Below are 14,692 nucleotides of genomic sequence, written 5' to 3'. Positions count from 1 at the left end.
GCTACTTATCTTGAAATTGAGCCAGTTTGCACCCGGGAGCAGTGACTGCAGGAGCTCATTGCTTTCACACTTGCTGATGTGATGATCCCTGACTCCTACCCCTCGCAGGTAACCTTGCGCTAGCTGCTGGGGGTCACCCAGCTTTCTCCTGTCAAGTGGTGCAACGCCCGAGCCATGCAGCTGGTGCACAGGCCACACGTGCTGCTGGCACAGATCCTCTCCTGTTCTCCCAGGAGTGCTCCGTGAGTCTTCCCAATAGCTGGCCCTACTTTCACTCTTCTAACCTAACTTATACTGTTAGTTTTAAACCCTGGAAATCCCTGGACACAGTGTTGGTGGAGGCTGAAATGGTTTGTGCTGTTCCCTACACCTCTGCAGCAAACCTCCAAGTTTTTCTTCGGAGGGAGAGCGTTCACAAAAGAGTGTGTTAAGCCCCATCTGACTTGTGTGTACTATGGCTCTGTCCTCAGCAGGAGAAAGATGAATTCCCAGTGCTGTCTTACAAGTGGTAGTTACTGGGATGTACAAAGCTGATGAAGACATGGCAAATTTTAACCTTTACATGTGGATTTTCCTGGCCATGTACTGCTGTTGCATGCACGTACAGCCCCCAGTTTCCCCGAGCAAGGCAGTCCTTCCTCTGATCTTGCTGTTACACACCCAGCAGATATCTCTGCCTGTGTGTTCGCTCGGATCAGCAGGGTTCTGCTTCTTGCTCTTGAACCAGAGCGTTCTCTGCACTTTTGGCATTGATCGATACATAATTCAAAACGATTATTCTGCACACAAACACCAAAATGCTTTTCTGTTGATAGTGCAGCCTCTGCAGACTCAGCACATAAAATGGGTCACTACAGCGCTTGTTCTTGTTGCACAACTCCAGTGTGACTTCTTTTCCTTTTCCTTGCCCTTGAATGTAAACAAGTAAAACTATGACAAGTCGGTAACAAAATCAGGAAAGGAGAAGGGGAAGGAAAGCTTCTTTCGGGACTGGTCTGGAGCTGAGCTTCCTCCCTGCTTCAGCAGCCTGGCTCCTGGGAGCTCGGGTGCTGGAGCTGCTGTGGAAATAAAGACCCATTGAGCAGTCTGGCTCCAAATTAGCATTTGAATTCCCTTGTAGTCTGTTGTCAGATGGGCAGGAGGTGGGTGCTAGTCTTGGTTTCTCAGTCCTGATACACAAAGGTGGCTTTAAAAGGTTTTCCTTTTTATTTATTTATTTTTCTCCCTGAAGGAAAGAAACGCGCTGTTCACGCTAGGGACGCTTTGTGTTTTCGTTTTGTTGTTGTTGTTGTTTTCCCTCTCCTTTTCCCCTCTGCTTCATCCCGTCTCCCGGATCAGCCTGAGCTGTGGATATGGACCCGTCTGGGTATTGTTAGCCCAGTCTGACCTACTTCTCTCCCTCCCCTCGGCCCCGTGCTATGGATGCTGGTGCTATGGAAACCTGGGTGACATGCCAGCGTCACAAAGCCAAGGCCACCAGCTGCACCCTCCTCCCCCAGCCCTTTTCTCTCCCAAACACCCCTTGAAAAAAGTTAGTGCTGCTTCTTGTGGGAAGCCAAGGGGCTGCTCCCTGTGGCCCAGCAAGCCCTTAGCGTGTCGCTCGTCCTCCTGCTCGGCTGCGTTTCCTCCCCTGGTCCCAGGCACAGCGTTTCTCTGTGCAAACCCACACACCAGACCTGTCTGTGCACGTATCCTGCACACCAAGGGGAGGAAAGTACACGTGTGTGCCCTTGAAGTTTTCGAGGTAATATGCTGCAAAACTCTTTATCGCAGTACGAAAGCCTTACAGGAGCCTCAGCTCCCACACACGTGCAGTGTGTGTGCACGGAGACCCCTGCAGCTGGTGGCAGAGGCTTTCGAAGGGGCAGAGCTGCCTGCTTCCACCTCCCAGGGGTGACAAGGCCCACCGGGAGGGAGGCCTGGTTACAAGACAGAAAAGATCTCTCTGGTTTTCCAGGTTCCCTTTGCTGTGCTGGCTGCTTGGCCTCAGAGGCCGTGGCCGTGCGCGAGCAGATTCGCTTCCAAGTGCCCCAGGCCGGGCTTGGCAGCGGGGTGGGGGGAGCAGAAAAGAGACCAGAAATCTGTGAAACACTTTCAGGGGGCTGTAGGGACTTTAATACGTCTCGAGGAGATTCCTTCGAGGCTGCAGGATCCCCGCACTACCCCTAACACCAGGCCCGGCCCCGGCCCCGCGTGGCACCGGCGCCCTCTGGTGCCCGCCGCCCGCTCGAGGAGCCCCCGGCCCGGCCTCGGCTCCCCGCACCCCCGGGGGACCCCCCCTCGGGGCCAGGCCTCCGGGTTTTTGGTGCTGGTGAAAGGGTGAGGAGAGAAAAGGCATCAGGAGGTGGAGGGAGGCATTCATGGGAAGGCTACCTAACATCTCACAGGGGCAGGTGATGCGTCTGTACCTCCCTAAGGCACAGCCAGGTTAAAACATTGCTCTGCTTTTGCTAAAGGGTTTTGCCAACGCCTAGAAAAAGTTATTCTGTCTTTTTACACTGCTGACATCCCAGGCTCCTGTGAGGATGGGGTCCCGCTGTGCTGAAAACTCTGCACAGATGAGAGCTGTGCAGTTATTTCTGATTGAATTTAAGCCTTCCCATGCAGCGTGTGCTCTGATCCAAGGCGGGAGAGCCTGAAAGGGAAACGGACTGGGAGCTTTGCTGGACAAGCCAATTAAAGTGCAGGGAAGGAAATGAAGCAATGTGAAAAGTTCATCTCTTCCAGGAAAAAAAAAAAAACACCTAATGTTCTTACAGTGTAGGATATGTCTATCACTAGGGGAGGGAGGGGAGGAAGGCAGCCTTTAAAACCTGGTTAAGCTGGCAGCACGTTATCGCAGTTGTTTTTGTTCCCTGATGAGAATTCCCCCTGTGACGAGGGCTCTGAGCACTTCTGGTGTTTTCTAAGCTGTGCTGCTAACACGGGGGACTGAGAGGCAAAAGGCTCAGTGCTTCCATCACTGAGCTCCTGTGAAAACCCAGCCCTCCCCATCACAGAGCCCAGAGGGAGACCCCAGCACCAGCCAAAGCACCCAGCAGGGCTGAGTGAATACTTCTGGGCGCCTCAGACCCAAGTCCAGGGGCTCTGCACCACCGAAAATTGTCTTCTCACTACTGGCACCCCTCCTGCAGGGAAACTGAGGCAATAGCAATGAGCCCAAAACGTTCAGCTTTTGTCCTGTGCCACACACGGACCCACAAGGAGCACAGCACAGCAAGCTCAGCGCCTTTTTATTGGCAGTAGCTCCCGCGCACGTTGTTGCTCAGCGATTTTCAAAGTTACATGTGCAGCAGTGGTGAGTCCGCTCCCTCTCCCCCTGGCTCTGCTGCCTTGCAAGCTGCTCGGAGCAGACCATTGGCACGTTTACGGCTGCTCCACTTTATCCCTCGCCCCTTGCCCTGCCCCAGCCCACAGGTGGCTCCAGACAAATGCCTTTCCTAGGTGTGGGCCCCAGAAAGCTGGCACTGACCCCACAGCGGTGCCTGGGCTGGACGTACCCACAGGGAGAATGGGAACGCCTCAGCATCTGCCCTCCCTGGCTGGGAAGCTGGGACTGAGATGAGCTCACTTTTCTGTGTCCTGTTTTCCTAAAGTTCTCCTTTTTTCAGGGCGTTGTTTTTTCGGCATCGGTCATGACAGAGTTGCCAGATATTTGCAATTGGCCCAAAGAGCACATGGGGAAAAATACCTCTGGAATAGCTCCGTGGTTCCTGCCAGTACGGGGCAGCAGGGAGGGAGGTGTTTAAAGCTCAGGTGAGGGTGGATTTGCCACCAAGGGCTGTACTCGGTGCAAGCCGTCTGCTATCACATCTGAGAAGCAGCAGGACATGGAGGCGAGGACACGGATGAGGGATGGGGCGTCACACTGCCAGCAGCCGGAGGACGTTCAGCCCCGTGTAGTGAGAGAGGAAGAAATGCAGGAGGCCCAGGGCCGACGCTGCCACAAGGATCCAGAGAACCCCAGTGCTAAAGTAGATAGGGGCGAGCCTGGGAGGAACAAAGACCGAGCATCACTGCCCTCGCATGGGATCACCCCTGGAAGAAAGGCAGCCCTGGATGCCCCCTACCCCTGCTCCTGCCTGGATGGAGCAAGCACATCCACCCACAGGGTTCAGGCAGTCCCAGCCTCACCCCACACCCATGTCTGGTGCCAGCCCTGTTCCCGTGCCCACGCTGCGCCCAGGGCTGTGGCAGGGCTGACCCTGAAGCAGCCCCGAGGAGTGCTGAGCTCCCCCTCTTTCCCGAAGCACGCTGTGTTCCCCGGGGGTCACTGCTTGCTGGAGGCTGTCGGGAGGTGTTTACCTTTCCGAGGACGATGCCCTGTATCCCATAAAGTAGCAGTAGCGGGAGTAAAGATAGAGCAGACCCAGGGCTGCAGCCAGACCTGCAGGTGAGAGAGATCACAGTGACCACCTCCAAAGGCTTTTTAGAGCTACTCTGGGCCCAGCAGATTGCCCAAAGGGGAGGGATAGAGGCTGTGTGTCCTCTGGCTCCACACTCCCAGCAGAGACAGAATTACTGCCTAATTAATTGTTCAGAAAGAGAGCAGGACCTGAGGGCTGAGCCAGCGCTGCTGACCCAGCATCCAGGCAGGCAACAGGCTATTCTCACCTTGATGGAAGAAGAGTCCAGCCTGCCACAGAAGTGCCACAAAGATAGGAAAATACTCGGAGGAGTTCACCCTAGAGGAAAAGAGGACAGCCGTAAACACAGGAAAGGCTTCTTAGTGATGATGTCTCCATAAAAGCCACCAGGCTTGTGCCTTTCCCTGCAGTTCCTGTCCTACCTTTATTCACAAGAATTAAGCAGTGGGAGGATCTGGGTCTCCAGGCCAGTCAGTCTTTGCAGGGAACTAGAAGATGCCCAGGTCTGACCATGCACAAAAAGGCTCTGGGAACAGTTGTCTCACCACCACAGCTTAAATCCTGCCATGAAAGCCCAGAAGCCACAACCAAGGTCTGTCCCAGCTGGCTGTGTGTGTGTCCAGGACAATGTGCATTGTGTGCAGACAAGGTCATAGCAGGACGGGAGCAGGAGGGAGCACTTGGCTGTTCAAACTGTCTGTATTTGGGCAATTCCCCTCGCAGCCCCCCTGAGAGCTCTCTGGGAGCTCGTATGTCCCAGCGAGGTGGGTTCAGAGCAGTGGTGAAGCTGCCTCAGGCTTTGACTCTATTTGGTGACAAACAGCCTAAGGCTTAGGCACCAGAAACTTTGCCTTTGCTCTACAGCACAAATTCCTCTGTGGTTTCTATCAGCAGTGGTTGTTGTGTTTAGGACTTACGAGCCAACAAAGTCCCGACACTGACTCTTATACCCCTTAACTGGACCCGGGGGAGGTGGGTGCCAGCCGCAGTGCTGCAGGGCATCCTGAGAACGGAAGGGCAAAGCAGGGGAAGGGCAGTGCTGCAGACACGAGGTCTGCAAAGCACCTTATAAGAGGGGTTTCTTACTGTGCTCGAAAGATCCTCTCGAATTCAGGTGGGCCTGAGATATTTGGAGGAGAAATGCCAAACCTCCGCCTGGCATAGATCACCTGGAGGAAGAAGTAGGCTGCAGTAAAGGAGAGAAAAGTAGCATGGGTCAGTCATCTGAGTGCATTCGGTGGCAAGGAGGCTGTCAGAGATAGAGGAAAAAGTCCTGCAGCCTCCCCCTGACCTTGCAGCCCTGGAGAACAAAGCCAGCTGAAAATCCCAGACACCTTTCAGACAAGAAAAAGGGAATGAGACAGGTCAACAGTGAAGCAAGGAGTGTGCAGTCATGTACAACCAGTGGCTATCTGGTTTCTCTCTGGCACGATTAACATATCATCTATTATCTGTACAAATAGTTGTGCAGTTCAGAACACATTGTTGCTGCCATTTTTTTCCCTAGAACTTTACTTCTTTCCCCTTCTAAATAGCCAAGCAGGGAGGGAGCTGATGCCACAGATAAGCCAGCCAGATGCTGAAATAAATGGTCACACAATGTGAAACAATGGTTGAAGGAGATTCTCTGTGTCCCTCTGTGTCCTGCTCTTCCCCCTCTCAGAGCTGCTGTGCTTTTTATGCCACGTTCTACACCAAACTCTGAAAAGCATCTGAGTGGCAGTGTGACAGCAGAAGCATAGCATGGAAGTGCAAGGAAATTGGTGGAGGCACAGTAGATTGGCCCAGCAGGTATTTGGGCACGGGTATATGATGCTCCCTACCTTGCTCCAGGACTCCCAGAACTGTCACGGCAGCCAGCAGATGGATCTGATCCAACATATTGATTCTTCCAGGCTGGAAAACCTGATTTCCTGAGCAGGAGCTCCTCTGACCGGGTTCAGTCCTTGCTGATGTGGTGGTCGGCGGTGGCAGCCGGCAGCATAGGCTGGCTCTAATCAAACAGGAGAGATCTGTAGGCAGTGCTTAAAACCAGGAGCTCTTGGGTGGCCCGTTATCATATGCACAGTAGAAGTGTAAAGTGGTGGAGAAAGTTCTAACGGAGAATTTCCGTTCCCACCCTCCCTCTTCCAGGAATCTGAGATGAGGAAGTGAGAAATCCAGCAGAAAGCTTATGGGAGAGATAAGAGAGGGGAAGGGTGATGGTGGGGGGGGGGGGGGGGGGGCGGGACAGATCCCAGCAGCCTGGCTGGTTCTTCCCCTGGTATATCTGGTTTCAAAGCTCTCCTAACGCAAGCCAAGGCGCATCCCTCCTGCTGATGCAGCACACGAAGCCCCCACCTGAGCTGACACGTTGGGAACCCCAGGCAGCAGCTCCCAGGCATGTGCCAGGTACAACTCGTGGCACAGGTGTGGAGCCAGATAAAGCCCCCGCACCAAGAACCCGCTGCAGCTGCAGGACAGGACAAGAGCAAGCACAGAAGGCACAGGTCTGCCCTGCAGTGTTTTGCTGGATCTGCGGGTGAGACCTGCACTATGGTTCGACACGGGTTTCAGAGCCTGCCCTCACGTTGGGAAGGTTGGGAGTGGGGCATTTAAGCCTCCTGCTCAGTCCTCAGCCAAAATAGCTCTCATGATCCACATCAGAGAGGTCTGGGAGGGTAAAAACCTGCACAATCCATCAGGGTAGAGCAAGAGCCTGGTGTTTTCACATGTGTGTGCCTGGAGCAGCCCGCTCGGCCGGTTCCTGTCCATCAGCACTGCGCTGGCACAGCCGCACTGCCCAGCCCTGGCTTTGTCTCCTTCCTCTCCGTCACTTGAAGAATTTCCCTTTGGCTCAGGGAACTGAGGGTTAGGACAAAACGATCATTAAACTTCATTGTTACGGAAAACAAGATCAGACTTATGCAAGAGAACTACGTTGTAGTCCGGTGCCCTCGATGGACCTTCTAAGAAACAGCAAAGCGGGGCTGGCTTTTCGCCTCTCTCTGACAGCTAAAGACTCAAAGAGGCTACAACGTGCCCCAACTTATTTTCCCAAATACCAACAGCAGACACCACCATTTTTCAAGCATCGGCTGCAAGATTACTTCTTTCATATCAGGACCGATGCTTTTCCACTCCAGCAACTGATTAGAAATACAAGGGCCATGGTGTTTTGTTTCCTCCAGCTTGGCTGTCAGAAAAATAAATAATTTTTCCATGTCAGCTCAGAAAGGGCAAAGGTCTCTCTGTGCTCAGTGCAGTTGGTTTTACCTTCAGTGCCTTGCTGATTACAGCCTGCTAGCAAAAGAAAACACGAAGCACAACAAATGAACAAAAAGCCCTGTGCAGACACCTCGGTCAGACGACAGCACAGTGTGACTTGAGTCAGACGTGTGTGAGGAAGCCTCGGCCAGAAGAAGTTGTGAAGAACCATACAGAGCACTCCCACTCCCCAGATCATCATTAGAAACAAAACATTTCTAGTATCATCTAATACAATCTAAATATATCAAAGGTCAGTAGAAACATGAATGAAACAAGCAGAGAAGTCTCTCCCCTCCTCCCTCGCACAGAAACATGACTTTTCAAGCAGCCTTTACCTCCCTCAGGCCATTGCATTTATCTCACCCCTCTCTGTCACCACCAGAACTCCCTGTATTTTCCATCCTCACTCCATGCTTGCCAGGAGCCAGCACGAGCACCTTCCTCCCGCACTAAATGCCACCCTACAAGGGGACTGCGGGCTGCTGGCACAGCCACCGCATCCCTGGGCTGTGCAGGTCAAAAGGGGAAGGGGACGGGGACGGGATGGGATGGGATGGGACGGGACGTCACCGCTGTCACCAGCTGCCTGTGATGCCACTGGAATGAGCATAATGCAAGACCTCACCCTCCGAGGCTGGTGATGCTGAATTTCCTCCTAATCAAAGACAAGTCCTGCAGTCCCAGGTCCGGGCCGGGTATGGATTTTTGGGGTGGGAGCTGGGGAAATGCTGCCCTTCTCTTCCCGGTCTCCCCTGGCTGTGTGCTGCTCCCCACTGCTCCCCAGGCTGTGTGTACGTGAGCATGGTCCAAAGTCGTCGCACCTCCCCCTGAGTCATCGCTGGAGGCATTTCTCTTAGCCCACGCAAGATGGTGTTGCTCTTGCCACCCCTTCGTGTAGCCCTTAATTCTTTCTGCCTCCTAATTACCACCGTAGGGCTGCACGGCGAGCTGTATTGCAATGCTGATCTGGATTAAAAGTAATCTTGGGAGGAAAAACAAGCAGCACAAAAGGCCTGGGGGAGCTCGCAGCAGCGGCACAGTGTGCAGTACCTATTGCTCCCCGGCAGCAGGGGGGCAAGGAAAAGGCAGCCCAGAGTTTGGAGAAGTTACACGCAGCAGAATCCCCTGGAAATGTGTTTCATGAGCCTGCAAGAGGCCAAGAGCTCTGTTGGTGGAAAAAAAAAAACAAAACAACATTTTCCTCCCGAGCAACTTACCCTTCAGCTGCGAAGCACTGAGGCTCCTCGTCCTTCCAAATGCATCGTAAAAATATAGCAGTGCTTTCGAACCCCGCTGGCACTCGTGCTTCCTTTCGTTTCTAATGCTTCTGCAGCCACCGAGCACATCCAAACCTGGGACAGTGGAACTGCACGCGGGAACAGTGAGTGTCTTTGCAGCAGCCACGCAGAAAAAGAGAATTTTGGGTTCAAAAGAATTAAAAGCCAGAGAGAAAAAAATAAAAAATAAAAAAAAAAATAATGGGGGGGGGGGGGGGTAATTAAAAAAGGTGGATTTTTTTAGTTCAAAAGAATTCAAAGCCACACAGAAATAGAACATTTTTTTTTGATTCTAAAGAATCAGAGAAGAGCCCCGAGCACCTCGGGCTGCTCAGCTAACCCCTCCCTTGGGCTGGGACAGCGGAGGGGGCAAAAACGCCTTCCTGTGCTCCCGCGGCTACGGGGAGCTTCCATTGTCTCAGATCAACATGTGTCGAGACTTCCTTTGAGTTCTTGGATTTTGCAGCTGCAAAAGGAAGGGCAGGCATGAAGAAAAACGTGGCAAGAAGACAACAATTCATTATTTCATCACTTGTTAACAAGCTCTGCCATTCCTAAGAAACAGGGACAGCTGCAGATTTCTGCTCTGCGCTTCCCACCGGGGCTCCCGGGAAGGTGCAGGCTGGCTCCGACCTCCTGGGCATTTTGACATGCATCCAGGCCCTGGCATTTCACAATAACCTTGAAAACTTTGCAAGAAGTGGCAAGAAGCAGCTTCCTAAAATGTGGAGCTGTACAGAGGCTCCTCTTTTCACAGAGCGAGGCGGCAGACGGTTGGTTTTGCCAGTGACGTTCAGGCTGACATCCTGCAAAGTGTCGCTCGGCATACAAACTGGGTAGATATTGGAGAAGCAGGATAGCCCATTGAGCTGGACTGATTTCAGCTGTAATTCCCAAGATTTCTGGGTCTGTGCCATATCAAAGAGGTCACACAAACATTATCAGCTAATTGGTTAACGTAGAAGTTTTAAGGGCCAAATCTTCTCTGGGCTGCTTCAACCTTTGGCCCTACTGGCAGTGGTTTTCATCTCAGCAGAGATAAAATGCTTCAGCAGCGACGGTGGGAAGCCTCCCTTTAAAGCCTTTGGGAAACTGTGTAAATAAGTGTATCATTCTCGTTCAGTCAGGGATAATTTGGAGGCATTTTTTATAGCTTTCTTCTAAAGGAGGCTGATGACCTTTATCTATGCGCGTATTAAATCTGTCTAGAGGGCATGTTAGTATAAAAGCAGTGCCAAGATGCTACCCTTGCTTAGTCATCATCAAAAGCATCAATACATGCAAATATGTAATAACTCCTCTTCTACGGCCAACATCTGTTAAAACTATTAAAACACGCAAGTTCAACCCCTCTCCTGTCCTGCCTTGTCTCATACTATTGTCACGTGGAGCAAGCAACTCCTTTCCGAGTATTTTGCCAATTTTCCTACTCCCTTTTCAGCAGAATGTCAGAAATAGCACATAAATAAAAAAGAACAACACCACAAAGGCAACTGTGCTTCTGGCCAGAGTGAGCAAGAATGAATTTCTGGCGTGATAAGTGCATATGGCAGGAAGAGGGATGATTCTGCCTTGCGGAGGGACAAACAAGCCTTTCAAGTACCTTTGGCAGCTCTGATGTTAACACACACTTACTGTTATCCTATAATGATGCGGGGAAAAAAAAATGACAAGGCTAAAGCCACATAAAAATGCATCAAAGGGCACAAAGCGGCGGTGGAGGGCGGCTCGCCTTTCCTTGATTACAGGGGTGAAGAAACAGAGCTCCCTCACTGCCCTGTCCCATTTGGGCCAGGAAGGGAGTGCTGGCAGCGGTGAGGGGCTGAGTGAGGGCAGCTCTCTGGGGATGTTCCTTAGGAAGGAGCTGGTGTTTCTGATGGGTCTCCTGCAGAGGAGAGGCCCCAGGCTTGCCAGGCACGGGGAAAGAGCCAGGGGACTTTGCCCAGACTGGGGAGGTGATGCTGGGATGCAGCCACCAGGAGGGCAGTGGTCACTGTGCCCTTACGGGGGCTTTTCACACCAAATCCTGTCCCACAGGGGGAAGGAGGAGTTCCTGGGGGCAGCAGAGGCGTGATGTGGGTGGGATGGATGGATGTTTCCCAGGAAGAAAAGCGCTGCAGATGGCAGCAGGGCTCATGCCCTGCCGAGATGCACTGAGTGATGTCCCCCAGGGGGACACCAGCCTGGGCTGCCCAAACTGTTGGGGCTGAGGAATGCGGCTGCCGTCCCTTCCCCACTCCCAAGGGAGGCTCTGGACACAGCCGCTGTCCATGAATGCCGCTGGCGCGGGACCAGGGAGCCGGCAGCAGTCAAACATCACAAGGGCAAGAGGCAGCCGGGAGGGACTGAGGTTCTGGTTACCAGCTGTGACTTCTCCTTGCCTTTGTTCAGCTGAGCCTGGCGAGGAGGCCGAGGTGACCTTGCAAAGCTGGGCAGGGGCAATCCTGGGAGGTGCCAGAGACCAACCCGGGCATCGCTTTTCCTCCCAGTGCCGGCCAGTCCCACCTCCGAGCCACGTTGTCCTCTCCAGCTGTGGGGCGCTGGTTGTAAGCGAGGAGATCGTGCTCTTCCCGGAGGCCTTAGAAGCAGCTGACAATTGTGTCAGGCACAGGGAGCTTTCACAAAAGGCCAGAGGCTGTCCCTCAGCAGTGACCGATCACACACGGGGACAAAAGAATAGCTTTAAAAACAGCTGGGTTTATTTTTAGGGTGTGAAATGGCCGCACGATGCAATTGTGTAAAAGAATAGAACAACCAGAAGCAGCACTAAACACCAAACTTGCCTGCACACCCTTGCTTTTAACCACTGGGAGGCTGAACAGCAGTGACAGTGGTGCTGCTGACGGCGATCCACCTTCCTGCACCCAAGTGTGGGATGGACGGATGGTGTCTCACCGCTCTGATAAGAGGGCTCTGATAAGAGGGCAGTTCCTCGAGCTCCTGATCGCAGCTGCACCCCGCAGCTCCACTGGGGAAAAGGAAAGGGAAACAGCACGCAGTAATTTGAAGATTTCTTGTTGCTCTCACACAAGAAGCATCCCCCTGCCTCCAGTTCCCTGGTGTGGCGTTCACAGCCTTTGTCACGGTGCTGCGGGGCCTGGGCAGGCAGAAGCAGAGTGCCCAGCCCTGTGCCCTCCCAGCCACCACCTCTGAGACCTCTGTGCTTTCTTCTGGGTCTGGCATGGAGCTGAACACACACAGGAGCTTGGACTTTTGTTCTGGAAAGTTCTGGCGTTACCACTGCTCATCGCAGTTCCACATCGCAGCATGGTCCCATAGGGCCTGCACAGACCCCAGCTGATGCCACGTCCCATACAGTTTAGTGATGACATGTAACAGCTTGCTTGCTTCATTCCTTGTCTTGATCTTCTCATCCTGAATGCACCCCTTAAAGTTTTGGCTGTTGCTGTAGTTTTGCAAATACCAAAGAATAATTTGCCCTGCCCTCTGCACAGGCAAAAGGTTTCCGTAACCCGTGTGACAGCTAAGCTCTCGGCAGGAGGAATGACAGCACTAGAATTTAAAAAGAAAAGTAGATTATACAAGAAAGGGATTTAAGGGAACTCAATCCCACATTCCTGAAATTGCCCAAGAGGAGCAATGGTTTCTTAGAATCTGTTTTAAAGATCTTCACTAAGTCACAAACCGTGGAAAAAGACTGAGCATCAACCTGTAGGACTGCTCATTATGCTCAGATGCTAATGTAATCCAATGTTATAAGGACATCGCCTGGGCAAAGGCGACCAAATAGGGTTTTAATTCACTGTCATCCCCAACCCAGTGATTTTTTGCAGTCAGGGCTACAAGTGAGGGCTGTTATGAAGCAACCAGAGAGTTTCTGGGTCTGGCTGCAGCCCACCACGTGGGTAAAATCCCCCCTGAGCACTGGAAGTGGGTGAGAGAATGAAGACTTCAGCATGAGCCTCCACTTGGAGAAGCTGTAGGAGGCCAGGCTCTTGTCTGCTTTTTGGTGATCTGGGCCAGTAAATCACAGCGCACAAATCTGTTGGCTGTGGTTGGGCAGCTTTGCCTAAAATCAGCTTTGTTCCTCCCAAAATGGCTATAAATCAGTCAGAGTTGCCTTTCCACAGGGTAGAGCGTGGATGCCTACCTGCAAGGACATTTATTGCATGCCTGCTTTAAGGAGCAGTCACCTGTCACATGAAGAAATGCCAACAGAGAACGCTGCAAGGAAAAGGCTTGTATTTAGTCTGGTGAATAACAGGATGGATGTCAACCTGCCAATAAGGTCCTCACGGAGTTATCCCTAGTCCAAGGGGGTTTTGTTGGAAGTTTTATTAGGACACTACTACTTTGTCTAGTTTTTAACTTCTGTCAGAGAAGGAAGTGGCTCCTCAAGAATATAGAGTCCAGTCTGTTGGTACAGGACTTCCCAGGGGACCACTGTTTGGGTTTTTACTAAAGCAAACAGGAAAATCCCCTCCTCTAATTTATATGAGGTTCCATGTCTACAACAGATTAACATGGACAGCTGTTATCTGCAGAACACTTATTTTTTTTCTCCAGTGAAAATGAGTTCAAATTCCTCTCAAAGTCCTCTAATGATCAACCCTTTTAGTATTTAATATTTCATTTCCTAGAGACCTTCTTAACTCTAAATACAGGGTTATACATATATATACATATAGGTTTTTATTACCTATGTTTTTATTACATATAGATTTTTAATTATACATACAGATACAGATCTTTCATATATTTGTACATGTATATATAAAATCTACGAAGATCTGTAAAACAGACGCTGATTTAGCAATCAGCTGAAAAATAAGAAAACAGAAAAGCCTGCATTTAATACAGAGATTTTGCTGAGTTTGTGTCACACCTACATCTTTACATATGAAAAGGAAGGAGGATCTGTTTGACTTTCTTTGCTGCCTTGTAAAATACTACCAGAAAAAAACAAACAAACAAACAAAAAAACCTCCACTGAGAATCTGTCTAGGATAGCAGAAAGCCTGCAGCTCAGCCTGCTTCTAACTTGGATCGGGGTTGTTCAGAAGGAACAAGAGGAAGGACCCTTATCACTGAGCTGATGGACAGATTAAAAGTGGACCTATTCATGGGACAAAGTGTCATACTGAAATGTCCCAAGGTAACAAAGGAAGCCAAGGATGTGTTTTCAGAAAGTCAGTCAGTAACTGATTCAAGTTCCACACACAGATGCTTGCAAAAAAGGAGAGCCTAATAGAGAAAACACTTAGAATAAATAAAAGGAATAAACTAGAAATGCAAAAGCATAAGAGTGAGTTTATCTGACATAAACTGATTGTTATAACCCACAGTTTCTAAGAAAGCAGCAAGGGAGGCAGGTCGGCTGCAAGCCTATTCCTCCTGGCATGGCTAACATGCTCTGAAAGAATTCAAGCTCCTACCTAGCCTGGTTTCTTGCTGGAAAACTAAACCACTGTGCTTCTGATGCTGGAATCTGTTTGAGAACAGCACCATTCCCTGAGGCATAGTTGATATTTTTAATACAGTCTTAATCAGACCTCTCTTCATTCCTCCTCATTCTTAAGTTTCCATTGAGCTTAGTAGCAGCTTGCCTTTATAATTTGATCTATTTCTTTCAGTTATAATACTCAGCCCATGATTAATTCAAGTCTTGAGTGATAAGATCTAACTCCAAGCTATTTGACTTGAAAAAGAGAGCAGAGGTTGTCATGGTTCACTCGTGTAACCTTAACCATCTCTCACAGCCTTGTGCCAAGCAGACATCTTCTGAGTGCCTCCAGACTGTCTTCATTTCCCTATCAGCCAATGCACCGAAGGAGGCCT

The 14,692-nt window shown here is 51.0% G+C and overlaps 1 protein-coding gene across 2 annotated transcripts; it reads right to left on the bottom strand.

Annotated features, from left to right (window-relative positions):
* Positions 1-3,247: 3,247 nt before the first annotated feature.
* On the bottom strand, positions 3,248-8,951 carry LOC311214519 (leukotriene C4 synthase-like). Of its 2 annotated transcripts, none has more exons than XM_084295122.1 (6): positions 8,834-8,951; positions 6,191-6,360; positions 5,454-5,553; positions 4,615-4,685; positions 4,306-4,387; positions 3,248-3,990 (listed from the first exon to the last, which is right to left on the bottom strand). In XM_084295122.1, the coding sequence occupies exons 2-6, from the start codon at positions 6,246-6,248 to the stop codon at positions 3,864-3,866; spliced, it is 438 nt and encodes a 145-aa protein (XP_084151248.1). In that variant the 5' UTR covers positions 6,249-6,360; positions 8,834-8,951; the 3' UTR covers positions 3,248-3,863. The 2 variants fall into 2 exon arrangements, with proteins under 2 accessions (XP_084151248.1, XP_084151247.1); XM_084295121.1 differs by lacking the exon at positions 8,834-8,951 and adding an exon at positions 8,242-8,371.
* Positions 8,952-14,692: the final 5,741 nt, after the last annotated feature.

Source organism: Netta rufina (assembly GCF_964035555.1).
Source record: "Netta rufina genome assembly, chromosome: 14".
Lineage (NCBI taxonomy): Eukaryota > Metazoa > Chordata > Aves > Anseriformes > Anatidae > Netta > Netta rufina.
Note: the sequence above shows the minus strand (reverse complement) of the source record. Positions and strands in the feature narration are given on the sequence as shown.